This window comes from Talpa occidentalis, unplaced genomic scaffold (genome assembly GCF_014898055.3).
Source record: "Talpa occidentalis isolate TD23 unplaced genomic scaffold, MPIMG_talOcc4v2.1 talOcc4.2, whole genome shotgun sequence".
In the NCBI taxonomy this organism is placed as follows: Eukaryota; Metazoa; Chordata; class Mammalia; order Eulipotyphla; family Talpidae; genus Talpa; species Talpa occidentalis.
Genome location: NW_023602073.1, coordinates 75,742,901 through 75,769,758, shown reverse-complemented (window position 1 = coordinate 75,769,758; position 26,858 = coordinate 75,742,901). Strand labels below are relative to the sequence as shown.

Here is a 26,858-nt window from a genome sequence, read left to right as displayed (position 1 = left end):
TAGACTCCTCTGAAAACAGCAAGATCTTACCCTGTCCCACATCCTGTCCTGGAGGTGACCTAGTTATGGAGAAACAATAATAGCTGCCATTTTCAGAGAATTTTCTATCTTTACATATACCCTATCTCATTTAATTATTACTTGCTTTAGACCACCTAACATTGCTCCCAGAGCTGAAATTACAATCCAGCTGCTTTTACCTTTTCAGTCCATGCTTAGAGCTTCCTACATCAGAATATTGGAGCTGAATTATAAAGTGCTGAACTGACATTTGCCTTCCTAAGGTTCACAGGACTGAATGTTAATTCACAATTTTTTTTTTAAGATATATTTATTTATGCATACAAAAACTGGATGCAGGCTGGAGGTGCTGGAGTGAGAGGATTCACCAGAGGCAGAGTGGGGAGCAGAACAGGCAGATTGACTGAAATACATTGCTGAGGGGAGCAGTGAGCAAGACTGGAGAGGTGGCTGGTGATTGTTTGATAATGCTGATTTTAACCACTGAGCCACCAGGGAGGCCCCTAATTCATATTCTTTCACCTTAAACTCAGAATAACCTTAGAACTTGTTCTTCTAGACTTAGTAGTAATTACCATTTGAAAGCAGGTATTCCATCTGGGATTCAGATGGAATAAAATCTTGACTTTACTAAGATTCTTAAAGAGGGAAGGGAGCATAATGGACTGTGGTGATGGACCATGGTGGGTGTGCTACTGTGGTGATAACCTAAGTGGGGGACCCTATATTCCAAACTACCAGCAGTATTGGAAGCCAGTGTTACCTCAATTAAAAAAAACTAATTAAATAAAAAACAAGGTTCTTGAATTCCTCTTTTTTAATTTTGAAATCCTTAAATTAATTTCCATTATTTTATTTAATCTATTTTCTCCAAGCTCCTTTTTCAAGCATGTTGGAAATCACATTTCTGAGTTATTAGAAATTATGAAGCAATATAATTTTAATTTGTAGGTACATGCATTTTCCCTGTTATTATTAGAAAGACAAATGTGTTTTCTACACATGCCGTCAGTGTGTTAGGCTGAATTCCCCCTCGTTCTGCTGTTTTGACTGAGCTGCAGTCTGCTGGTTACGTTACTGATGTGGCAGAAGAGACGCCACCAAAGGATGAATTTTAAATAACATTCCTAGTTGTTTAGATTCTCTTAAAATATTGAGAATACCTAGTTGTATGTCCAAATCATATGCTCTACTGGGTGGGAGGTAAAATTGGAAAATTTTGGCCAGCTACTGCTATATTACAGTTTCTCTAGAAACCTCAAGAAAATAATGGACTCAAGCATGCCTTGAGCTGTTCTCTGAGAAACTATGGCAACGGGCCTTTTAATTAAAGCTGAAATAGTGTGTGTAGCTTAGAAAAATGGAGAGATATTGCCAGCTGATAGAGTGCATGGGAATAATCCAGAAAACTACAAAAATACTTCTTTTTAGGCATATTACTTATATTGTTCAAAGAAACAGTAGGAAAATTTTACAGTATTTATCAGCATTTGGCTTTGGAATATGTTAGAATTTTTTTCTTTAAGAAAATACGGTTTTCTAATTGTGTTTTTTAAGGTTAATATTCAAATTAATTTGTTTCCTGAGTATATGTTAATTGATAGCTGGAAGGGGCAGCCTGAAGGCATCCTCAGTCGCAGAGGACACAGCCAATTTGGAATATTCATAAAATGGATGATATTCCCATTTTGATAATGAAGACTAGATATATGTTGATGCATGCCACAGTAAAATGCACTGGTAGGCTGATATGATGCACAAATTTGTAAACTCTTTCCCTCCTGGAATAATTTTTAGCCAACATGTTAGAATTTGTAAGCTCAGAGCATACCAAAAGTCATTAAAAAACCCAAAAACTAAATGGAAAAGCAAGAATTGCCATTTTTTCTCAAATTAGCACATGTGTAATACTAATGATGGATAGATTTTATTACCACCCCCTTTGCCAAATTTTGAGTTTATAGCTGTTGTTTTAGCATCCTGTCTAATTAGTGTTCCCATTCATTCTTAAAAATGTACCTGTTTGGGGGATAAGTTATAAATTCACCTGGAAAGGGGAGTAGCTAAAAAGATGAGTGGTATCTAATGAAATAAAATGTAGTAGTGATAAAAACAGAGCTCATAAACTAGAGGTAGAGTGGGAATTGGATCTTACAATAGCCCATTATTCTTGATCCTGGTGTCTAGCTCACCTTTTACTGTTGGCTGAGTTGGCTATCTAATCTAATCTGATTTTCTACTCTTTTTGCTTAATGGCTTCCTGTTGTTTACTGGATTAGTCCACTGTCTGTCAATCTCAGCTCTTACCTACCTCAAAACTTAAAGAAGCAGGGCCTGCCTGGTGGTGGAGGGGTTAAAGACAGTGCTATCAAGCTATCGCCAGCCACTGCAGCATGTTTTATCCCCTGCTGGCCAGGGAATCTAACCCACATGGCACAGCAGACCTCTCCTGTCCTGCCTGCTGCTCCCTTCAGCAGTGTATTTCAGTAGATCTGTCTGTTCTGCTCCCCACTCTTTCTGGTAAATTTGTAACAGGGTGGTCCCCAGGAAAGGGGGAGATTCCAGGTTTCCTGCCCCACCCAAGGGAGGATGGAGCTGAATAGGGAGAGAAGAAGCTGCAGAGGAGACTGAGAAGGAGACTTGCAGGAGGCACATGGAGCAGAGAGGCACTTGAAGAAATTACGCTTGCCTTTTGTTTGTGGGCCGGGTGACATAGATGTGGGTGAGAAACCTGTGGGCAGGTGACAATGGCGGTTTTTGTCTTGATTTTGATTTTGCTCTTTTCCTTCCAGACTTGTCTGATTGTTTCTAATCCTTTTCTGTGGGTCCCCACTGGAAGATGCTTTAGACTTGTGACAGGCTTTGGGACCTTGTTCTGGGCCAATCCCGTTTGGGTGGACTTTTACCCACGAGGGGATGGGTAACATTGGGTGCTTGATTTAGAAACTATATTCTTTGCCTTTCCTGTATTGTTTCCTAATTGTATTAAAGTTCCTTCCCATTAAAGACTCATGTTTTATGTTGATGCGGCGGATGGCAGAACCTATTTAGAGTAGGCAGGTTTGTGGGGTCTGGGCTGCCCCTCTCCCTGCCCTGTAACAAATCCTCTAACTGTAACAGGGTGGTCCCCAGGAAAGGGGGAGGTTCCCTGCCCCACCCAAGGGAGGGTGGAGCTGAGCAGGAAGAGGAGAAGCAGAAGAGACTGAGGAAGGAAGCAGGATGGAGCCAGGAGACCTGGAGGAGGCGCATGGAGCCTAGAAACACGTAAAGAAACTGCGCTTGTCTTTTGGTCGTGGACTGGGTGACACAGATGTGGGTGAGACCTGTGGGGAGGTGACAATGGCAGCTTTTATCTTGATGTTGATTTTGCTCTTTTCCTTCCGGGCTTGTCCAGTTGTTTGTGACCCTTTTCTGTGGGTCCCCACTGGAAGATGTTTTAGACTTGTGGTAGACTTTGGGGCCTTGTTCTGGGCCGATCCCATATGGATGGACTTTTACCCACGAGGGGATGGGTAACTTTGGGTGCTTCATTTAGAAACTAGACTCTTTGCCTTACCTGTATTGTTTCCTAGTTTAATTAAAGTTCCTTCCCATTAAAGTCTCCTATGTTTTGTGTTGATGCGGCGGATGGCAGAACCCATGTAGAATAGGCAGGTTTGCAGGGTTTGGGCTGACCCTCTCCCTGTCCTATAACATAACCACTCCCCCCACTCCTGCACCTCAGGTCTACACCCCAGTATTTGTGTATGTATAAATAAATCTTTTATTTTTTAAAGATTTATTTATTTATACAAGAACCGGGGTACAGGCCAGATGTGCAGGAGGGTGAGAATGATGGAGTTTTGTAGAGTTGTGGGTCCTTGGGTTCACTCTGGGAAAGGTGTCACCAGAGCTCCCGTTTTTGCAGCAAGCGGCGAGTTTCTCCATGAGACAGAGACGTTAGTCATATTTAAAGAACAGGTTTATTAGGGAATGGGAAAGGGACAGGTTTGCTGAGAGAGGCCTGCCATGGTCGCCAGCGGGCGGCCTTGAGGAGACCTGCCTTCACAGAGGGAGGTTAGTGAAGAGACAGGTCATGGGCAGGCAGGAAAGTTGTAAAAAGAGAGTTAGTAAAAAGAAGCACCTGCATAGTCACAGGTAGGCGGTGGGAGTGCTGCCCTGAGCCTGTGCACATACTGTACTGATACAGTCCTTTTCTCTTTGGAGGGGTCACTTCTCCATGGAGTGGCCTGCTTGTTGCTGATGTTGGGTAACAGCAAATGTTAGAAAGGGACCAGAGATTCCAGGGTGGGCCCAATCTCTATATGTTTACCCTCAGGTCTGTGCTCCACTCCTTATAGCAGTCTGATCCTGCCTTGTGATACAGTACTGGCCTAAGGGTCCGCCCTCTACAGCTGGGTTAATGATCATGTTATTCGCCTTGACCCCCACCTCCTTGTATGAGTTGGGTTTTAGACTTGTGAGGCCTCCTTTCCAGTCTTTCTATTCTTGTCCTCCATCAAGAGGATTCACCAGAGACAGAGCGGGGAACAGAACAGGCAGACTGACTGAAATATACTGCTGAGGGGAGCTTTGGGCAAGACAGGAGAGGTCTGCCATGCGTATCTCCTTGGCCCAACCCGCACTGCAGAGGCTGCTGACAGCTTCACAGCGCTGCACTCAACCACCTGTGCCACCAGGGAGGCCCAATAAATAAATCTTAAAAGCAAAACAAAACAAAAAACTTAAACAAGGACCAGCTGCTTGGTGTTCACTAATCCTTCCTCTGTTTTCATGCAATTGCCAGGGTGGGAATTCCACTCTACGTGTGTGTGCGCGCGCATGCGCATGTGCATGTGCGTGTATGTGTGTGTGTGTAGCAAACTCCTGCTCATACCTAAAAACAAGGATTAAACATGACCTCTTTCCTCCCTTTTTCTCTCAGTCCTTCCTAATTTCTCCCTAACATTCTGCCCTTGTACTGGATAATAACATCAGATGTGAGGATTTACACATCTGCCTTCTGAAGGCAGGTACTCGGTACTTTTATCCTCTCTCTATAGTTTTGTGTGAATCTGCCATAAAAGGGGTACTTACTATTTGTTGAATGTTTGATACTTGGTAAATATTTGATGAATGGATGAATGGGAGTAAATGGGTAAAATAAGTGGAGTCATTTGAGCCTGTTTGAAAAAAACACAAAGATAGTTTAAGTTTGGTTCTGCTTTTTTTTTCTCCTCCCTTTTTCTCATTCCTCTGTTCCTCCAGGAGCTGTTGCTCTCATGCTTTTTTGGTTTCCTAGAGCATCTTCTTCAGGGTTGTACCTAAGCTTGCCCTAATCTTAAGTGCCCTTGAGCTTCTAAAATACCCTTTGTCTTTCTTCCCGCAGCTTCTACCTCACCTCCAATCAGAATGCCATGTTCATACCAAAGATTGCAGCTAGATATAATTAGAGGATAATCATTTCAACCTAATTCATGCCAGATTATAAATGACTGACAGGGAGGCAGCAGAAAGTGTCTAAATTTTGAATTCCACAATGTAAGGTTGCTTGCCTGTTCAGATTTCTGAATATGTGTATAACCTTCCCTTTCACCTAGCATATTAATGGCATCTCTAAACAGGTTTTCATGCCAGGATTTTGGATTGTGTCATTCAATCACGACAAAGGAATATTTTGAGTACTCCTTGCCTGTAACCAGTTTCAGCAACATTACTGTCTTTGTTCAGGAGCATTTTATGTAGTTATTTGAATATTTTATTGATTTTTTTGATTTTTTTGATATAAATTGATATTGGAAAAAAATACTATTCTTAGAGTTTTGTAACTCCCTTCATTATTTTTTCTATAGAGAATATATTTTTAGTTTTCTCCCTTTTTATATAAACAGTAAATATGCTATATATACTGTTTTATATCTTGCTTTATTTACTTAATGTATCTCAAGATTTCCAGAGAGACACTAGTTCTCTTTACAGAAGCTTAATATTCCATTAGATGTATGAAATAATTTAGTTAACTATTGCCTAGTAATAACACTTGGAGTATTTCTAATTTTTATCATTATAAACAATTCTTACATATAAAACTTCAGTCATTTCACTTATGAGCAATGTCTGTAGGATGAATAAACATTCTGAAGGTGAATTATGGAGTCAAAAGTTTATATATTTTAAGTTTGGCAAATACCATTATATGACTCCCCATAATGGTTATTTAAAATTATTGAAGACTTCATAATATGTTCTAGTCCTTTTCTGTTACTGTTACTGGGACATTCTTTATATATATTCATATACACACATATATGTATGTATGTGGGTATATATATGTACTTATATATATGAATATTAGAATCAGATTGTTTAAGAAAAAATATACTATATTTTTACTGAGAGCGTTTTAAAAATTTATTTATATATATTGTACATCATAATGAGACCATATTAATTGTGAATTTTGTTAAAAAGGAACTGAATCTATATGATTTTGAGTTTTCTTATAATAGTTATGCTGTTTTATTTGTCTAGCTATTCTTTTGTAGAAGAGTCTTATTCTTGTAGTTCTTCCACATTTCTTATGATTAGTCCTAGTATTTCATCTTTTGTTTGCAATTAAAAATGGGTATTCCCCCCCATCATAGCTTCTGTTTATGCATATAAAATGTATTAGTTTATCTTAGTCTTGTAATCTGCTAGCTTAATTATTTTACAGTTTGTAGAACTTTTCAGTGGAATCTCTTAGGTTTTCCAGGAATATAAACATATCATCTGCAAGTATATATATTATTGTACATCCTCCTTCCAACTTTTCTTATTTATCTTACTTGTAAATTTGTACTGACTAGGCTAGGCAGATAAATGTTAAATATTAGTAATAAGAGTAGGCATCCGTTTTCTGTTCCCGACTTTACTGGAAAAGTCTCCAGTGTTACCCTGTTAAGCATGAGCTGATTTTTTTCAACTAGAAAAACATACTTTATAATGTTTCAGAAGTAGCAGTATGATGGTTTCTTAGCTGCACTTCACCTCTATAATACTATTCTTTCTGGTATTGCTGGGGCTCTTTCCTGTTGGGATCTGCCTATAGGGGGCACCAGAGAAGGAGTCTGGCAGGGAAGGGGAGATAAGCATTTTCTGCCCCTCTCTCTTCCTGTCAGAGGATGTCAGGTAGTTATCTCTCCTCGGCATCCAGCTTTTTTTCTAGAATGTGTAATCAGCTTCATAGCCTCCTCACTCTCCCTCACAGTCACCAGCAGTAGATAGTCAGTGCTCCCTCCTCAGAAGTGAGTCCCGATTCGTAGGCACTTCCTTTCTCTGAGCTCCTGAGGAGTTAATGGCACCGGAGCCATGTGCCCTCTTCAAAACTGAGTGTTTCAGCTTTGTGGGGTGCCTTGCCCTCCATCTTTTTAACTCTGACATTCTTATAACCTATCTTTGTGTTTTGTTGCCCCAAGCCCTGAGGTAGTAGTTGCTTCCCATATTTATTATCTCTAGATTATCTCAGTGCCTGCTTTTTGCTATTCCAGTCCTCCTAACCTGCTTTAATCCCTTTATTGAATCCCCTCTGTTGAAATACCTAATGGGCTTTCTACTTTCTGAAAGAATGAAAGGCCTGTTGACTGATTTATCTGTTCCTATTTTTTTTTTAATTTTTCAAATCAAGATCATTTGGTCAATTCCCCATGCCTCTTATGTATATCAGTGAGGGTGACTGATACATACGTTTTTACTTAACTTTTGAAATGTAATAGTTGATTTTCTAAAACTGAACTTTCAAAAAAATTTCTATAATGCCCCCTCTTATATTTTCTTTTTTTTTATTTTTTTTTAAGATTTATTTATTTATGCATATAAGAACTGGGTGTAGGGAGTGAGACCAGAGGTGTAGGGAGTGAGAGGATTCACCAGAGACAGAGTGGGGAGCAGAACAGGCAGACTGACTGAAATACACTGCTGAGGGGAGCAGTGAGCGAGCCAGGAGAGGTCTGCTGTGCCATGTGGGTCACCTCCCTGGCTGGGGGGTGAGACTGTGGATAGCTTCATAGTGCTGTGCTTACCTTGCACCACCAGAGAGGGAGGCACTATGGTCTTCTTTTAATAGCATGCTGATTGTGCTTGCTGGTATCTTCATTAGGGTTTTTACATTGATATTTATATATGAGATTGGTATGAAGTTTTCCCTTTTTGGGAACTTTATGTCAGGTTTTTATTTTAAGGTTGTATTTGCTTTATAAAAATTGTAGACTTCCCATGTTTTATCTAAACTCAGTGACAGTTCAAATAGTAGTCAACATTAACATTTTCAGATTTCTGTTGTTTTGTGGTATTGTTGTTTCCTAAGATTTGGTGGTAATGTTTCTTTGTGAGATTCTGTGGGACTGGTGCTAGTTTGGATTATATAACAGGGGAGTTAGTTCATTAAATGAATCCAGAAATGACTAATACATAAAATGATGTTTGATGCAGCATTAGCTGGACTAGTCTAAAAATCCTTTTGCAGGTACCAGGGCTAGTCCAAACCAAACTGTGAAAGAGGTAATGAGTCTCTGGTGTCCTTTTAATCCCATAATTATTGTACCTTTGTCTCTAAGTAATTCTCCCTCTTAACCTGATCATCTTCCCATCCTATTCTTTTACCAGTCCCTGCTGAGGTTACTGATACAGTTTTTGAGATATGACCATACGTAGAAATATTTGCATTTTAATAGCAGAATCATGAATGTGGTTATAATGGAATCTTGGGTCCTGGTGCTTTATGCTTTGTGCTCAATTTCTCCTTGTGCACTCTATGTGTGAGGTGAGGCATGGTGTACCAGGCTCAGGAGAGTGTCTCCTCCCATTGAATCATTTAAACAAGCTTAATAATGTTTTCTACTCAGGAACCATAGGGGGCTTCAGCCTTCTTTTAAAAATAAATTAGAGTCATCACTTTACTACACTGGAGTGAGTAAAGAAAAAAGTGGATTAACATCTTGTTAAAGTTTCTGATCTCATCCATAGTCTTCTAGCTTATCATTTATTTTCTATGCTTTTATGCATTCTTCTCTCTCTGGCCAGCAGACCTTTCCTTGCCCTTGACCCTGCTGAATCCTCACTTTTTTTTTTAAGTCATGACCTTGTCTTCTCTCACAGAGTGGACCGCCCCCTCCCGCCCCAACTCACCACCTCAATTGCCCCACAGTGTCTCCTGAGCATACTTCTGCATGTTACCTTCATTTGCTTTTTAGTCTCCCTTCCCCACTAGACTGGTTACTTCTGAATATGCATCTATTCATTTTTTGTTTCCAATGCTTAGTATAGTGCTGCACACATAGCAGCACTATTAGGTGAATTACTGAGTCAGTAAGACACAAGTAAAAGTGAAGAAAAAGAGAGATGAATGGCAAATGGAAGAAGGAACTCTGAAGACACATTTATGCCGAGTCCCAAATACTGAAAGGTGGGTTTTTAATAATCCACTTGCACTGTGTTAAAGGAAACATAATGTTTTTGTTCAGAGTTAATGGAACTATATTTAATTTATGTTTATATTGTTACTTTTCTGGCAACACACTTTGTAAATGTTTTTATTCTGAAGATGTATATCACAATAAATCAGAAAGATAGTTTTCAAAGCTATGAAAGTCTAAAATCTGCTGGTACCTTTAAAATAACTCACCTTTTAAATCAGAGCATTTGTGTTTATCCTTCCTGCATCAGGAAATTTTGTCCTGCTTTAGGAAATGATGATAGTAGAGATAAGGGTATCCAAGGGAGTATTAATATTAAGAGATGCCAAAAATAGATCTGTCGGGAGATGAGATGACCTGAAAACAGGATTAAATCGAGGGGTTTGAGGGCAATGAAAGCTTTTTCCAGGATGCCTCCACCTGGAAAGTATAAATATAAATAGAGCATGGGATTAAATAGAGATGTTTTCCCATCTTGAGCTGCTGGAAAATTTTTAATTGGCAAGCTCAGTTTGGATGACAAAGAGAAGAATTTAAAATTCTTTGGACTCATGTTAGCCAATGAAATTCATAAAGACCATATAAGCATTTTTATTTTTATTTTTGCTCTACTGATGTACCTGTCTAAAGTATATCATCCTGTATTTATATTCATTATGCTGTACTCTTTACGTAGGTATTTTGTGTTCTAGTTTCCACTTAGCTCAGTATTAAATTATGTTTAGTGATGCTGAATTCTTTAGGGACAATTCTGAGAATATTTACACATCTGTGCTTATTATTGAATTACATTAATAGTAAAAATTAATCTTTGTAAAAAATTTAGCATTACCCCCAAATTAGAAAATACTTTCTTGACAGTAATAGCATAAATTTGCTGACTTTATTGCCATACTCCATGTTATTCCTTTTAGTAAGACATGAGAAGGCTAATTCTTACTTGTAAGTCAATATGACTGCTTCTTTTCTGTCCCCCAGAGCTCATTTCTCTCTTCCTTTGGAGAATGGGGAGTGTGAGATCAGGGCAGAGCCAAGGGGAATAGATCTGAGGGTTTCTACAGTTGGAGTGTCCTTGCTAGGGAGATGTACCTCTTCTCCAAAGGATATACAACCTGGAGACCACTGCTGCCTCCTTTCCCTGAAAAATGGATCCCATTATGAGTTCTAGCAGTATAGGTCTTAGCTGAATACTCAGAAACTCTGGGAGTGTGGAGGGGAGAGAGCCAAGGTGCTGTCACCTCCCAGGCCTTTAGATCTCTTTTTCTCTTTAACTTTTCTGTTTTATCTTAGTCTCTTTCCATTCTGAACAGAAGAGTTGTTCACTTCTTTCTCTGTCCTAGATTGCTCTGCCTGCCCCAATCTCCTGCCTGTCCCCCTTCTGTTAGGCATCCTGTGAAGGTCAGTGCTTTTCTCCCTTTTTTGCTTTCTGCCATCTCTGATAGGGTTTGGGTAGCTCCTGGTTTTGCCATTATCTTCAGGGTCTAGATGAGAAAGTGAGAATCTTCCTATTAATGTTATTTTGACTATTTTTTGTGACCCATTGACCCAACATTACTGTGCTAAAAAAGCTTTTTAAGTTAGTCAACCACAAAGGTACCCAAATCAATTATGCTTAATCCCCATGAAAAAAAGCAAACACTAATACAATTATAGTCAATTTGATCAATTTTGGTATAAAATTAATATCCTATTCCCCTTTTCCTTTCTCATAAGCTTAAAGAAATCCTTTTTTTTTTTTTAAGCAAGCATTTGAACTTGGATTTTTTTCTTTACACTCAAATGGTCCCATGCAGAACTTGGTAAACTTCCTCCTCCCTCCCCTCCAGTTCCCATATGTGTTTCCTACAATGCTCATGGAAATAGGGTTTTCACACCTTTGTTGAAGGTATTCTAACCATAAAAGGTGCAGCAGAACCAAGTTCGTTTCCATCGTGAAATAAGATAGCCTCTCATTTCAGTTACCTTGAATTTTTTAAACTGTGAATTAGGAACACAGTTTACATGGAGTACATGTAATATGGTGAAATGTGAGTCCTGTCTTGTGTCCTCCTGCGCTGTGGAGGTAGCCTATGTTTCTCGTGTTAAATTAAATGAGCCATTTATGTTTGAAAACTAGAAAGAATACCTTTGAATGTATTTCAGTGATAAAGTGTCTAGCTTTTTAGATAGATTTAATTTTTGCCTTAGTAATGTTTTCTCCACCATAACAGCATATTCATTAGTAGCTGTCCAAACCTGAGTTGTCCAAACCTGAGAAGAAACAATATAAATTGTGTGCAAAACACCTTGCTTAAGCATATTAAGAATGTCCAAGAAAAAAGGGGAATGTTCATGTATATATGTGTGTATATGCAATAAATATGCATATATGTAATAGATATATAAATACAGATATAAAATTATGTAAAAATCAATCTCCCTCCAGTGGGGTCTAGAGCTGGCTCCTGTCAGCTGGTGAGAGTCATTTGTTTGCATTTTTTTCAAATTCTGTGTTCAATGACAGTATGACCATGTGGGACTATTTACACCAAGGACATTGGCAAACCATATATAACAGTTTCCCCAACCTCCTAAAGAGCAGGTTTACCAGAACCCCACTGTTTCCATCAAATCTAGGGAGAGAAAATCAAAGATTCCCAAATTAGCATTTATAATTTATAAGACTGGTTATTAAAAAACAGAACTGGAACAGCAAGCCAGTTAATATTTCAGTCAAGTGATTACTGAATTTTGTATATTTATTTGTAGCCCTCTCCCTTCCTCAACTCAATTATTCCTGGGTTTTTAGTGATTAAATCAATAATCACTGTTGAATTTAATTGAAATTTTGCTGTACCTATCAATACAATTATTTTCCCTTTAATTTGTGCTGGTAATAAATTATGGTGAAGTTTTTCTGTGGTGGAATCAGCCTCTAATCTTGGAACAAATTTTACTTAGTTTTAGAAATATTATTTTAATTAACTGCTATAGTTTTTTTTAAAGATTTATTTATTCATGCATACAAGAACTGGGGTACAGGCCAGAGGTGCAGGATGGGGAGGGTGAGAGGATTCACCAGAGACAGCGTGGGTAACAGTATAGGCAGATTGACTGAAATACACTGCGGAGGGGAGCAGTGGGAGAGTCAGGAGAGGTCTGCTGCCCCATCTGGTTCACTTCCCTGGCTGGGGATCAAACTAGTGCTGTGTGGCTGCTGATAGCTTCATTGTGCTGCGTCTTAACCCTTTGTGCCACCAGGGATGCCCTGCTACAGTTTTGTTAAGATTTTATTTAGAATCTATTTATCTTCATGTGTTAGGTTGATCTATATATTTTTTCTCTTGAATTGATAAAGTTTTGTTTTTAGGCAATGTTAGCATCTTCAAAAGAATTGAGAAGTTTTTCAGTTTTTTTCTTTCTATTCATAGGGATCATTTGAAAAATAGAAAACTTATCCATTGTAAGGTTAGATAGAACTTGACTTTTATACACAGGATATTCATACCTGGAAATGGGAGAGCTGAGTCACTATCTTGGGATGTGTTTCCTGCCATGACGAATTGATAATTATTTTCCTGTTTTCTTCAGATTTTGTGGAATGAAACATTTCTCTAGTCATTCTTCTAGCTGTGGCTCATCAAACTGTCAGCCCTTCCACCAATGATCCCTATCAGGTCGTAGTTGCGGATATTTATCTTGTTTCTTCGATCATTCTTGGAAGTTGGCTTGAGCTGTTATAAAACTTACCCCTGGTCATTCTTTGTATCCTGCCTTCTCTGTTTTTCTTTGGCATCCAGAACTGACACTGGCATCCCTTTTTTATCAGTAATTGTGGGGCAAGACTTTCAGCCAGAACACATACAGGCCAGAGTGACATCATCTTATGGTTGCAGCATATGTACCACATGCAAGGACATACTCTTTGATGGGGGAATTCAAGATTCTAATTTATTCTTTTCTGAACCTTTTAGACAAATTGACCTTTAAAACTGAAAACCAAAATATATTGAAGATCAATTTTGTGCCAGTTATAAGGAGGAACAGTAAAGGATGCAAAGGAAAAAAAGCTATCTGCCCTCATATGCATGAATACAGTTTAGATAAGTCAAACTGTGATAAACGCTGTAAAAAAAACCACTTTGTAATAAGCATCACTTCAATCAATCTAATGGGAAAAGTCAACAGTATCATGTGCTCTAGGTTAAAAAGTTCATAGCTCTTGCCTAAAACACTGCAGGGAAAGGGAACACAATCTCTTTAAAGCTTTTAGCAGTGATTCAGTAACATCACTTTAGGAAAAGGAGTCAGAACAAGGTGACTCTACAGCAGTGTTTGCTGATGTCAGTATGATCTATATCAAAGACAGAGCAGAAGTGAACCCTAAAAGGATACCTTAGTTCACCCTCTAAATGGATTAGTAACAAACATTTCTCACAAACCTCTGATGAACTGTGTTATTTGGAATCTGGTCCAGTTAGCTCTCTCAGCTCCTTTTTCTCTTTCTATCTACTTAGTAAAACTATGAGATTTGAGGTCATGAAAACATTTTTTTTCTTTCTTGCTGATAAGTATATCTTCAGAGTAAGCAGATTTTGAGAGGGAATGTGCTGCCAGAGAAGCATTTAAGACTTGAACGCAGACCAAGTACACATTCACTTTGCTTTTGGGGGTGGTGAAAAGGTTCAACCTCCAGGCTGTGTGCAGGAATGGGCAGTCCTTCCTGCTCTGTGCACCCTCAGTGCAGGCTGCTGATGTTTCTGAGTCATTTCTTATCAAAGCAGTGTGTTGGAAGCCGTGGCCCATCATGTATTCAGCCTGGTCACATGATTTGTGCCCAGGGCAAGCATCTGTCCCCCGACTCCTGGATTGGGGGTTCAGTCAATGACTACCCCTTTTTTGCTGCTGCAGTCTGGAGCCCATCGTTGGGACTTGAAATTCTACCCTCTCTCCAGCCCAGAGCTCAAATACCTTTTGATAACTTCATACAATGGCAAAGGTGATGTTCAAAATATTTAACAACCACTAGAAAGTGGGCAGTGATCAGTTAGAACAAATGCCAACCAAAGGACTGATGCTTTTTAGCTGCTAGATCCTGGGGAAGGGAGGGTGGGCAACAGGGAGGACACTTGAGGATCGCGGGGCCTCTACCCATTTTGGTGGCCCAGGTCCTCCTCTGCTTGAACGAATCACCTAGTGCCTTAGTGCTCCTGCTCTCCTGACTTTCAGTTTTTGAAGCCTACAGCTTCTCAAGGCTGTGATGACCCACTGCATCTTGCCTGTATATTCTCCTAGCCCTTAGCAGGCTTGGCTGAGTACTTGCCTCATCACTTGTCTGCCACCAGAATTAGTGAGATGCCGCTGCCTTGTCACAATAGGGTCAGCTGCAATTTAGGAATTTCTCCTAGAAACATTGCCTTACTAGGTTTGAGTTGGACCTGGAGACGAAGCTATTACTGAAGAAGAGATGATGAGGATGCTGTTGATACAGCTGTAGTTGGAAGGTTTACCATCTTTTCTTCCTTTGTGTAAAGTGTTAGCAGCTCAACTTGCATTTATATTTAGGTCTGTATTTTGTCTCCTATTTAGCCTAGTGTCCTCTTCTGTGTCTTAAATTTTTCTGAGGCATTGTGTCATAAATTAGCTTTAGTCTCTTCAAAGACCCTCATTTTGTAGTAGGTATTGAAAGGCACTTACGATGCCCTTGGAAAATTATTGTAGCAACCAAAATTCTTAGGACTTTGTGTGGCTTGTTGAAAATTAGTGTAAATTTCGTGCCTTGCCTCCCACCCTTTTTATTTTTCCTTTTTTTTCTACTTTCTTTTCCTCCCATCTTACTCTTCCACATTTTCTCCTGCACGTGCAGTGGGCTGCACAGCCTAACCCATCTCCTATGCCTTTCCTTCCTGTGCTCTTTCTGTGACTCCTTTTTTCCTCAGCCACCCCTTTATGTGTCCTTCTTTCTTATGACTGGTCTCAGTGGCCTTTGCATACTGCGGCTATTCACTACTACAGACATCTTGGGTGTTCTTTGGGTATTAGGCATGCTTCCTTTATATTTCCTAGGTTTCTAGCTTTTTATCTTGAAAAGAACACTGTGTCTGACAATTTTTTTTCAAATGATGACTCTTTTTTTGTAGGCTTGGTTGTGAGTGGGTAGCTCAGAAAAGACTGCCTGCCACAGAAGCCACTCACAATTACAGAATCATCTACAAGACCCCTTGTTTTGTAATTATGAAGTCTGGGCTACTATTTGCTGGTTGCTCTGCTATTTATAGAGCCTGTCAATGCGCATGACTGTCTGTGCCTGGGGCTGGGGACCTCTTTGCCAAGACTTGCTGAGCTCTGGCTGTCGGAAGAGCAGATTGTACTGACGGCTGCTCCTGTTTCTCAGGCAGCCTTTCTCACTTGCCCTCCTTAACTCTGAGTGAAGCTTCATTTTCCCTTTAGAACTCAGTCTACTCCCCATTTCACTTCTCCAGATGGCTGCAGTTTCCGTTTCCCATTGTTACCTGTGAGTGAGGGAAGAAAATTAGGCAGAGAGAGAAGTTGAATAGTGATGTGTATTCAGCCAGTGCCTCAGTCAATCCCAAGGATGTTCTGGAGCGGAGTGGACCTTCAGAGTTGTCCCTAATTGAGACAAACCCTCCTCTTTTTCCACTGACCATCCTCATTCCTGGGGGGAGGTGGTGAGACCCTGGGACAAGCTGGCCACCTCTTAGACTAAGCATGTGGCAATTTCCACATTGGATGTTCAGCTAAAAGCCAGAGCTGCCACTATGCCTTGCAACTGGGGACATGAAGGTCTGCCTCCTGAAGGTGGAATTTGGGTGGTGCCCTGCAGCATCCACTAAGTTTTTTTTTTAAGATTTTTATTTATTTACACATATAAGAACTGGGGTACAGGCTAGGGGTGCGGCCAGAGGATTCACTAGAGACAGTGGGGAACAGAACAGGCAGATTGACTGAAGCACACTGCTGAGGGGAGCAGCAGGCAAGTCAGGAGAGGTCTGCTGCACCATGTGGGTTGCTCCCTGGCCAGCTGGGGATCGAACTCATGCTTCAGTGGCTGTGGACAGCCTTATAGGTTGCATCTTAACCCTTTGCGCCACCAGGGAGGCCCCCTCTAAAAAGTTCTTGTTATAGCTTTGTATGTAGTGGGTGCAGTTTCCACCCTACTTTTCACTTGATTTTAATGCAAATGCAATGTGGGTTCCATACTCTGAGAGTCTCTCAGAAGCCAAGCATATTTATTTCCTTCTTGTGCTTCATTTTGGTAAAAACAAGCACAGAGTTGATGAGTTCTACCTAAGAAGAAATAGAGTATAAGCCAGTTTCAATAGATGCAGTTCTGCCTGTGGACAGCCACCACATATAAAATTCACTGTCACTCTGTGCTGATGACTTTATCTCTAAAAACCAATGCAGGTGGTGGGAAGGGTGAAAGGTTGAAAACTGTTATACCAAAAGCAACAGGGCTTATAAATTTGTCAAAACTTTTGCTTGGTAGTTACAATCCAAATATAAAAAAAAAATCAGGGAATAGGCATAACCACTATTAGAAAAACAATGCAGTGTAACTCTTGCAGTGTCATCTATGTATTTGACAAAACAACCTAACAGATGTTTAATCTGGTTGTGCAGCCACAAACAGATACAGTAGACATGGCTGCCAGAGGGAAATTAGACTGACTTTGTATTTCCCAGACCATTTTGTTCATGGAGAGCACAGATTAGCAGATAAAAATGCAGGATCAGGGCTTCCATGGTGGCACAGGGGTTAAAGTTTCAGTGCTATGAAGCTATTGTCAGCCACTGCGGCAATGAGTTCAGTCCCGACCAGGGAGCTGACCCACATAGTGCAGCAGACCTCTCCTATCTCATCTGCAGCTCCCCTCAGCAGTGTATTTCAGTAGGTCTGCCTGTCCTGCTCCCCACTCTGTCTCTGGTGAATCCTCCCAACCCCTTGCCCCCAGCACCTCTGGGCTATACCTCAGTTCTTATATGCATAAATAAATAAAAATAAATCTTAAAAAATATTGGATCAAATTACTTTTTAGTCTATGATAGAAGCAGGGTGTTCAAGGCCTTACAGGATACTATAAAGCAGGGGTTGGCAAAATGTTAATGTCAAGGGCCACCTACTAAGGATTTTTGAGTTCGCAGGCCATGTGAACCCTGTTGCAACTACTTAGCTCTGCTTTTGTAGCTCAGAAGTAGCCATTGACAATGTGTACCTGAATAGCATGTCTGTATTTTAAGAAAACTTTGCAAAAAATAGTTTACTAATCGACAGGTTGTCCAAGTTTCAGTAGTAGAGCAGTACTTACAAGTTTTAGGCAAACTTCTTAGTGTCCATTTTCTTATCTGTAAAATGACTATTAAAGTAGTATTTACTTCTTAGGAATATTGTAAGAATGCGATAATGCGTTCACAGAGTTTGGCACATATTCTTTTTGTCATTGTTTTTTCTGAGGCCCCCAAGAGTTATAGTTGGGTAGGATCGTATTACTAGAGAGAACACCACCCCTGTGCATGGAGATAGCTAGAAATTGAGCTTGAGTTTATCACCAGTTCCGTGGCAGACTTTGCAGTTGCTCACCAATATCTGTTCTCTTCTTCTGGGGATATGGCCTAACAACACTCTTTAGCTTCTTTTGCAGTTAGGTGATGGCCATGTAACTCAATTCTAGTTAATGAAACATAAGAAGTGATATTTACTATTTACAGGCCTGGCCCACAGAAACAATCCACATGCAACCCTGGCTCTTTTTCCCTGTAAACTAGTAGAGTGGAGAGGACATTGAGGACCTAGTTCAAAAGGTGGAAGGAGCCTGGTTCCCTAAATGACTATATGGATTCTCTCACTCTTGCTGTTCTATGTAAGACTATGCTATGTAAGACTATGCTATGAGTGAGACATGTTTTTATTTTATTGTGTTATGCTACTGAGATTTTGGTGTTGTTTGCTACAGCAGTTACCCTATACTCACATTTATACTCACCCATTTCCAATTTTAGGCTATATGGCTAAAGGCTAAGGATCTACTTATGAGAGATTAGAGTGCTGTTCAATTGAACTATGTGATAATAAAAGGTTTTCCCTGCATCGTGCAATATAGTAACCACTAACTACATGTGATGCTAAGCACTTGGAATGTGGCTAGTATGTCTGAGAAACTGAGATTGTTAGTTTAATTTTAATTAACTAAAATTTGAATGCAAATAGCCACATGTGAATATGGCTCATGGTTATTACATAGCTCGTGGTTAGAGACTGGAAAATTTCTTAGCTGTGCTTGGAATCATTCTCCAATCCCTTGTAAGCCTTTAAAAAGACCACTGGGAAAACTTGACTTGTATTCTTTGAATCTCTGTGCCAAGACTGGTGCCAGACCACGTGTGACAATTCCAAAGGATTAAAGACTGTTGGGTGCTCTAAATGGGGGAGCCAGCAGAGTTGGCTGCATTGGGAATAGCTTGCTCTCCCAGAATGTGTTTGGGCAAAAGCATATTTCTTATGAATTTCTAGGGAGAAAGCTTGTAGTTCCTTTAAGCCCTGTTCAAGAGGAAGCTAGGAGTGATAGGACCTCATTGGAGTGGCACTGTTTTAGTGACTAGAAGTGTCTAGATGACTTTTTAGTTCTGTGAGAATCACCAGAATAATTATAGCATCTACCATAAATTTTATGTAGGGTTGGGAGAAAAATAACCCCTCATTGTGGGTTTGAAGAGCAGATGCATGAGAAAATATGGTTATTTTCTGAGTTTACTCTATGATCCCTGTTTAGGTTAATCTAACAGTTATAATTAAAAAGCACTTTAAGCTCCTTAAAGGAGAAGCTGCTGTATATCAAGTAATTTTAATCTCTAAGTTTCCTTTTATTCTTTCCCCTAATCCCAGTCAGTTTTGTGTTTTAGGCTTAGTGGATACAGTATCAGAGATTACCTCTGAATGCAATGCTGCCTTATAACCTCTCTGCATAAGAGTCTTAATGTTAGGGGGAAAAGGATGTCCTGAAGCTAATTCCATAGAGGCTTTGTCGACTCCACCCCCAACTCCGGACTAAAGCAAAAAGACACTGGGAACTCCAAATCTCATCACCACCAAAGGGAAGGTGGCTGGGACCTGAGGGTGGGGTTAAGCAGCCAGGTTTGGTATAAAGCCAGACACGTGGGCTTTGGAGGGGTCTCCCATTTTGGCTCTCTGCCAGCTCGCAGCATCTGGCCAGCTCTGAGAGTGCCTTTGGGTTTCCAGGTTGGCGGATCGGGTAGGATGCATTAAAGACTTTATTTCCCTATTTTCTCCCTGAGTTGTACATTTCCTTAATTCCCTTTCCCTTGTAAATGAACCTTTTATTAACCTTTTGTGTGTGCCTGTAGTGGAGTATTAGTAAGTCCCTTTTAAGCTCGCAGGTGAGGACCCACAGCCAGCCAACCCGTTTTTATATCGGGGCTGCCCTATAACATTAATGGCACCCATTTGGAGTTAGATAGGCCTGGGTCCTAATCTGGAGTTTTCTAAGCTGATATTTTTGCCTTAGGTAGATTATGTAACCCTGATAATCCCCTATGAAGTGGATATAATAGGCTTAGCATCTAAATAAACTATGTAAATAGTTTATTAAGTTAATAGTCCATTTGGTAGTTTCTGTCCAAGCAGAGAGATTTCAGTTGGTTGACCTTTGCCACATGCAAAGGCTATGTGACTATACTAGATTTAAAAAAAAAAATTTATGCATACAAGAGCTGGGGTACAGGCAAGAGGTGCAGGAGGGGGTGAGAGGATTCACCAGAGACAGAGTGGGGAACAGAACAGGCAGATCTACTGAAATACTCTACTGAGGGGAGCAGTGGGCAAGACAGGAGAGGTCTGCTGCACTATGTGGGTCAGCTCCTTGGCTGGGAATCAATCTAGTGCTGAAGTGGCTGCCCATAGCTTCATAGTGCTGAGTCTTAACATCTTGTGCCACCAGGGAGGCCTTATATAGATTATTATTATTTTTGTTTGTTTGACATCTTTTTAAAATTTTTGACCCTATAGGATTTCCCACTTCAGGTGTGGTCTCTGTAGCTCTCCCACCACCAAAGGACCCATAGTCTTCCACCAAGTCCGTTGTGCTCTCCCTCCACCCCCAGCCTTATTCTCACTCTCCCCCTCCCTTCCTCTTCATTCCTGGATGCCCCAGATCTACGGTCAGGTTTTAAACATCTATGGTCAGGTTTTAAAGTTTGTCTTTTTGTGACACTTTGTTGGTTTCTTTATGTTCCACATATAAGTGCTACCATGTGGTACTCATCTTTTTCCTTCTGACTTATTTCACTTGGCATAGTCACTTCCAGTCATTTCAAAATAGATATATTTTGCTGAATAGTATTGCACTGTGTATATATACTACATCTTCTTGATCTACTCATCTGATTTGGAGCATTTAGGCTGTTTCCATACCATGGCTATTGTAAATAGTGTTGCAATAAACAAAGGGTTTCAGATTTCCCTTTGAATTAGTGTTTTTGTGTTCTTTTGGGTAGATTCCTAGGAGTAGAATTGCTGGGTCATATGGCAGATCCATTTTGAGTCCTTTGAGAGGAACCTCCACACTGCTTTCTATAGAGGCTATTCCTCTAGATTATTAAGAGGAAAAATCTGGAGTGGGTAGTAGAGCCCCTTGACTAGTTCTACATCAAGACTGAAAATCTTGAGAATTTGTTACCTTAAAGATGCTGATAAAACTGGATGGCCTAAAAATGGCACAAGTCTTTAAAGTGTCGATCACCTACTGGTTAAGGGGTATTCAGACTAGCCAAATGAATAGATCAAATGACACCATCAAATCCATTTATACCTGCAAGAGCTTATAGCACCACCTACTGTTTTAAAATAAAATATCCTCTGTTAAAAGTATTTAGGACAAGCAAGTGTAACGAACTGAGGTTCTATCATAATGTACAGTGGTTTAGGAAAATAAAAAAGATTAATGCCCATGTTGTTTATAGTGTTCCTAGTCATAATTCTGAACTGCTGCTGTGTGAGTTTCTGCAGCAACATTCGGGAAGCAAGTGAGTTAGTAACAATAATGTGATAATTTATTGACTGCTTGTTGTAAACTATGCACTGTTCTGTGTAGCTAATGTGGATTATTTTACTCAAACACTATCATAACTGTGAAAGAGGCATTGTTATATCCATTTGACATATTAAGAAACTGAGGCACAGAGAAATATCTTGGTCAAAACTGCGCATCTATTAAGGGATAGACCTCATCTTTGGGTCCAGGTAGTTAGTTTGACTCGCTAGGATCGGGGTGCTTTGCAGCTCGATGTTACCTCATGTGTGTCTCTCAGCAAGACACCTGCAGTGTGATTCATTTTTCCTTTTACTGATTGATAACACACTTTTGTTTTAAAAATGTTTGTTTTATGAACACAAGTAGTATACATAATAATCATAGCTATATTTACATATTGCTATGTGTCAGATGCTCCTCTAAGTAATACATTAATTCATATAGTTTTCTCATCATCCCTATGAAGTAAGTACTATTTTAATCCCCATATTACAGATAAGGAAATGGCTTTGAAACTAATTAATTTCATACAACCAGGAAGTCAAAGAGTCAGCATTTGTGCCAATCTGGCTGCAGGCTGTGTACCATATCTAGCACTTACAGAAATTTTAAAAATAATGCAAGTGTATTTGGATATAGCAGACATCACAGCGGTCCTCATGGTGGTACTTAGGTCTTATGAAAAATTACTGAAGTTTAGGAGATACTAACAAAAACTGCTTCTAATTTTATTATCATTAGTCATGCTTAAATACCTTCTTGGGTATACTTATAGAAGTTCTCTAGACTAGATGATTGCTCTTCAGAATGACTGGACCAACAAGTTTCAGTTCCTTTTCAGTCACTTTACGGGGCTTTTTTCCTTCAATATTTCTAGAATTTGTAGCCCAACAAAGACTGTTGATAATAATACAAGTTAAGCAAAATTGGGTTGCTAATTACTCACAAGAATATAAGAGGACAAGAGTCTGCATTCTTACCAAAGAAATATTCTCAACACCTCTCTCTCTCCCAACCATGTTAATTTTACCAGTGAACACCTTTCTGAATTAGAAAGAATGCAGAATACTTTTGAAGTTATTGCCATCTAGTGGTTTGACTAATTCCAACTCCTAAAGATTCTTAATTTTCAAAGTTCGGAAAAATTACCAGGGAAGCTTGTTTTAAAAAAGGAGATTTTTTGGTCTCACTCCTAGCAAGTCTCATTGAGAAGGGAGGAGGGGTGTGTGTGTGTGTGTGTGTGCGCACAGGTGCATGTGTTTGCAAATTGGAGGAGTAGAAGGGAAAAACCCACAGGTCTGCCTGCGTCCTGCATAGGGAGAAACCTGATTCGTTCTTAATGTATCTTACTTTCCTGTGCATCTTCTTTGCTTGAATGCCAAGTACACTGACCTTTTTTTTTTAAGATTTATTTATTTATTTATACAAGCACTGGGTACAGTCAGAAGCGGGGAGGGTGAGAGAATTCACCAGAGCCAGAGTGGGGAACAGAACAGGCAGACTGACAAAGAAATACACTGCTGAGGGGAGCAGCGGGCGAGACAGGAGAGGTCTGCACACCATATGGGACCCTTGCCCAGTGGCCGGGGATCGAACCAGCGCTGCAGAGGCTGCGGGCAGCTTCGCAGCCCAGAGCTCAACTGCTGCGCCACCAGGGGAGGCCCAAGTACACTCACTTTTGATCACCAAATTTGCGTAGGTTTTTCCCCCCACACAAAGCAATTCATGTGACACCAGTGTTTTGTTCCAGAGTTTATCTGTATTCTGACACTATCTGTCTGGAGATAGCCCTAGCTTTCATGGGTTCAAGACTCAGTCCTAGGAGGCTGCCCCAGCAGATGCTAATCACAAGTAGTCGGTCTCCCGTTTATCCAAAATATCTATGTGACTTGGCTACAAATCAGGTTCCCATGATTTCCTCCTCCTTTGGATTGATTAATTTGCTAGAGCAGCTCATAGAATTCAGGGAAACACTTATTTATGTTTACCAGTTTACTAAAGGATATAATAAAGAATACAGATGAACAGCCAGATGAAGAGATACGTAGGGCAGACACTGGGAGGGTCCTAAGTGCAGGAACTTCTGTCTCTGTTGAGTTGGATTATGTCAGCCTCCTGGTCCAGATGTGCTCACTGACTGGAAACAACTTGAACCTCATACTATTGGGATTTTATGGGAGCTTCCTTGTGTAGGCACATTAATCACCCCATTCCCTTCTTTGGAGGATGGGGCAGTGAGACTGAAAATTATGAGTCTCATCATATCTTGGTCTTTCTGGAACGGCCCCAAACCAGAAGCCCACACAGAGTTGCCTCATTACAACAAGAATGTCCTTAGTGTTCCTATCACTAAAGAAATTACAAAGGTTTTAGGAGCTCTGTGCTAGGAAACAAAAACAGAGACAAATATATATTTCATTTTTTTGTTTAAATATTTATTTTTATACAAAAACTGGGGTACAGGCTAGAGGCATGGGAGGGTGAGAGGATTCAGCAGAGGCAGAGTGGGGAACAGACAGGCAGATGGACAGAAATGCACTGCTGAGGGGAGCAGCGGGTGCGACAGGAGAGGTCTGCCACACCATGTAGGTTTCTCCCTGGCAGGTTGGGAATTGAACCCGCGCTGCAGAGGCTGCGGACAGCTTCACAGTGCTGCGCTCAACCCACTGTGCCACCGGGGAGGCCCCAAATATATATTTTATATTATTCCACAGGTAGTGTCTAAGAACCTGCATATTTTAGAAGCAGGCATTGTGGATGTTGGTTCTAACATGTTTCCCCTCATTCTACTATGGAATCTAGTTTAGCAGCTGACCCAGCTACTTCTTGCTCCTTTATCCTCTTGTTTGGCAGCTGCTACAGTACCTCTTGGATTATGTGGGAACTATGGCTATCTTTTGGGACTATTTGGGCTAAAGAGGATCCAGCTGAGCTTGCAGATAGGAGGAAGGAAATAGGCTAATACGTTTGGGCATGAAAAGAAAGCAGTCAAGCAATGCCATCAGTTTTGCCAGATTCATTTGTATTTCCTCCTTATTGATTTCTGTTGCCTACAGTGCTACTTTGACACTGCAGTCACCTCATACTGTTGTCCTTTTTCTCCTTCATATTCTTCACGCTCATATTCAGGATCTCGTCCCCTGTCCTTCAGTGAGAATCGCTCGGAACCCACTAACCTTTCAGTGTTGCATGCTACTTTTTGCCCTGAAATTTTAATTGTTCTTATGCTTTTACTGCAATCTTTAGCTTCTTATACATCCTTTAAAATTCCAAAGACCCATAATTTCAAAGAAGCCCCATTTGGAGCATTTAATGCCTCCTCCCTCTAGCTTCCTACCATACTTAGTATGTAATTTGTATTCTCATCCTGGCGCATTGGCAAATAATGTTTCTTATTGCTCCATAAATATTCTATCTGGCTATCATTTTACTTATTCATTCATTCTTTATGTTGTTTCCCTTGCCTGGAATATAAATTTATTCATTCTTTAAGTGCCACCCACTCAGCTAAGCCAAATACAGACTATTCTTAGTTTCATTCATTGATTCTTTCTGTGAGATATGCTAACACTGAGTCCTCAACTGCCCACGTTAACCTTTCATTAGAGATTCCAGTGTGTTCCTGAGCTCTTATAGACTTTTTTCTGCTCTCCAGAAAGTTGTAAGTTATGTAAGGTCAGAGAATATTATATGTAATGCTTTGATATTTCCAAGTTTGTACATTCCCAAATGTGTACTATGGCATAGCTGAATTGTACTCTGCATTTTACTACATTGCCTCCATTTAGTTTTACAGCCTCACTTTATGGTGTTTATAATAATTCTCTATATTTCTGCCTTCCTTTCTTCATAGTCTGCTCTTAGGAACATATAATAATACCTTACCCTAGAATAGTACTCAGTCCTATTCCCTATGCCCTTCATGCCTTAGTTTGGAACATTCTTTTTCATACATACTCTCATTGATAAATACATAAGTAAAGCAGTGGTTCCACCTGCCTTTTTTCCCCCTGTACTGACATTACTGGATTAAATAATATTTCATGTTTTAAATTAAATTAAGTACTTAGGTGCTTTACAGAACACACAACTCTTGCTTGCATGTTGAGCCTCCTTCATACTTAATATGGGAATGTACGTGATCTTGGGCTTGGTGGCTTGGAGCTCTTTGTATAACTAGCCCCAGATCATTTCCTAACAAACTTAATACAAACCTGTATTTGTTCTATTGTGTTTTCTGCCACAGGGATTCAGAGCCAGCCCTCGGCATATCAGGAGACGTACTGCAGCAGCCGCAGCTGCTCGTCTGGAAGAAGTGAAGCCTGTGGTGGAAGTTCACCATCAGAGTGAGCAAGAAATTTCAGTGAGGAAACGAAGAATTAAGAAAAATAGCCGAGTGCAGCCAGAGTTCTATCACTCTGTTCAAGGTGCTTCGACCAGAAGGACTGTAAGTGGAGAATGGTCTTTCAGAAGAAATGTTACATACACGGTGTCGTCATTCTCTAGTTTTAAAATTGATTAGATTAACTTGAAATAATTAGGATAAACTATTGTTATCTCCAACAAGTAGCAGAGCTGTCATGAGTTTCAGCAAGGAATGTGGTTGCCCAGTGAGCCCTGAGGCAGAGAGTTGTCAATGTAGCTAGTTAGTCACCATCAGATTTGAAAACTGAGGAATTCTGAGCACCATTAGAGTCAGGGTCTAGAATGAGGATGGGGGCAGAGAAACAACAAAATGAAGTTTGGTAATCAGAGTTGGTCAAGGGGGTATGAGTTCGGAAGAGGGCCGGAGGGGAAAGTGGGCCAGGGTGGCAGCTGAACCCTCTAGGAGTTACTCTTGAGAGAGTAAGAGTAAGAACTTGAAAGAGTAAGACCTGTGCTTCACTGCCGCCGGCTAGGGTGACTCTAGGAGTGCTGAGCTTCTAGAGTGGGGCCTTTGTGTTGTACCAAGGTGGCAGCGCTCTCTTTTTCTAACCAGTGCCCTGTGTCTCTGACAGCACTGTGGCCTTATCTAGGAAATTTAGGGCTCAACTGAGAGTGGGTCTCCACCTTTCCTTGCCTCCTACGCATAGCCTTTGGTGGGCTTTGATCTTTTTTCTTGCTTTTTTAAAGATTTATTTATTTATGCATACAAGAGCTGGGGTACAGGCCAGAGATGTGGGGGGGGGTGAGAGGATCCACCAGAGACAGAGTGGGGAGCAGAACAGGCAGATTGACTGAAACACACTGCTGAGGGGAGCAGCGGGCGAGACAGGAGAGGGCTGCAGCACCATGTGGGTATCTCCCTGTCCGGGGATCAAACTCGTGCTGCAGAGGCTGTGGATTGTTTCATAGTGCAGTGCTTAATCCCTTGTGCCAC

General features: G+C 40.4%; 1 protein-coding gene across 8 annotated transcripts in view; it reads left to right on the top strand.

The window, feature by feature from the left end:
• Nucleotides 1-26,858, top strand: part of DST (dystonin) — a 415,236-nt gene that overhangs the window by 22,836 nt on the left and 365,542 nt on the right. For all 8 annotated transcript variants that reach the window (XM_037519891.1, XM_054698893.1, XM_037519898.1 and 5 more), the window contains exon 3: nucleotides 25,746-25,946. In XM_037519891.1, coding sequence (XP_037375788.1) covers nucleotides 25,746-25,946 — 201 coding nt within the window. The remainder of the gene's footprint in view (nucleotides 1-25,745; nucleotides 25,947-26,858) is intronic.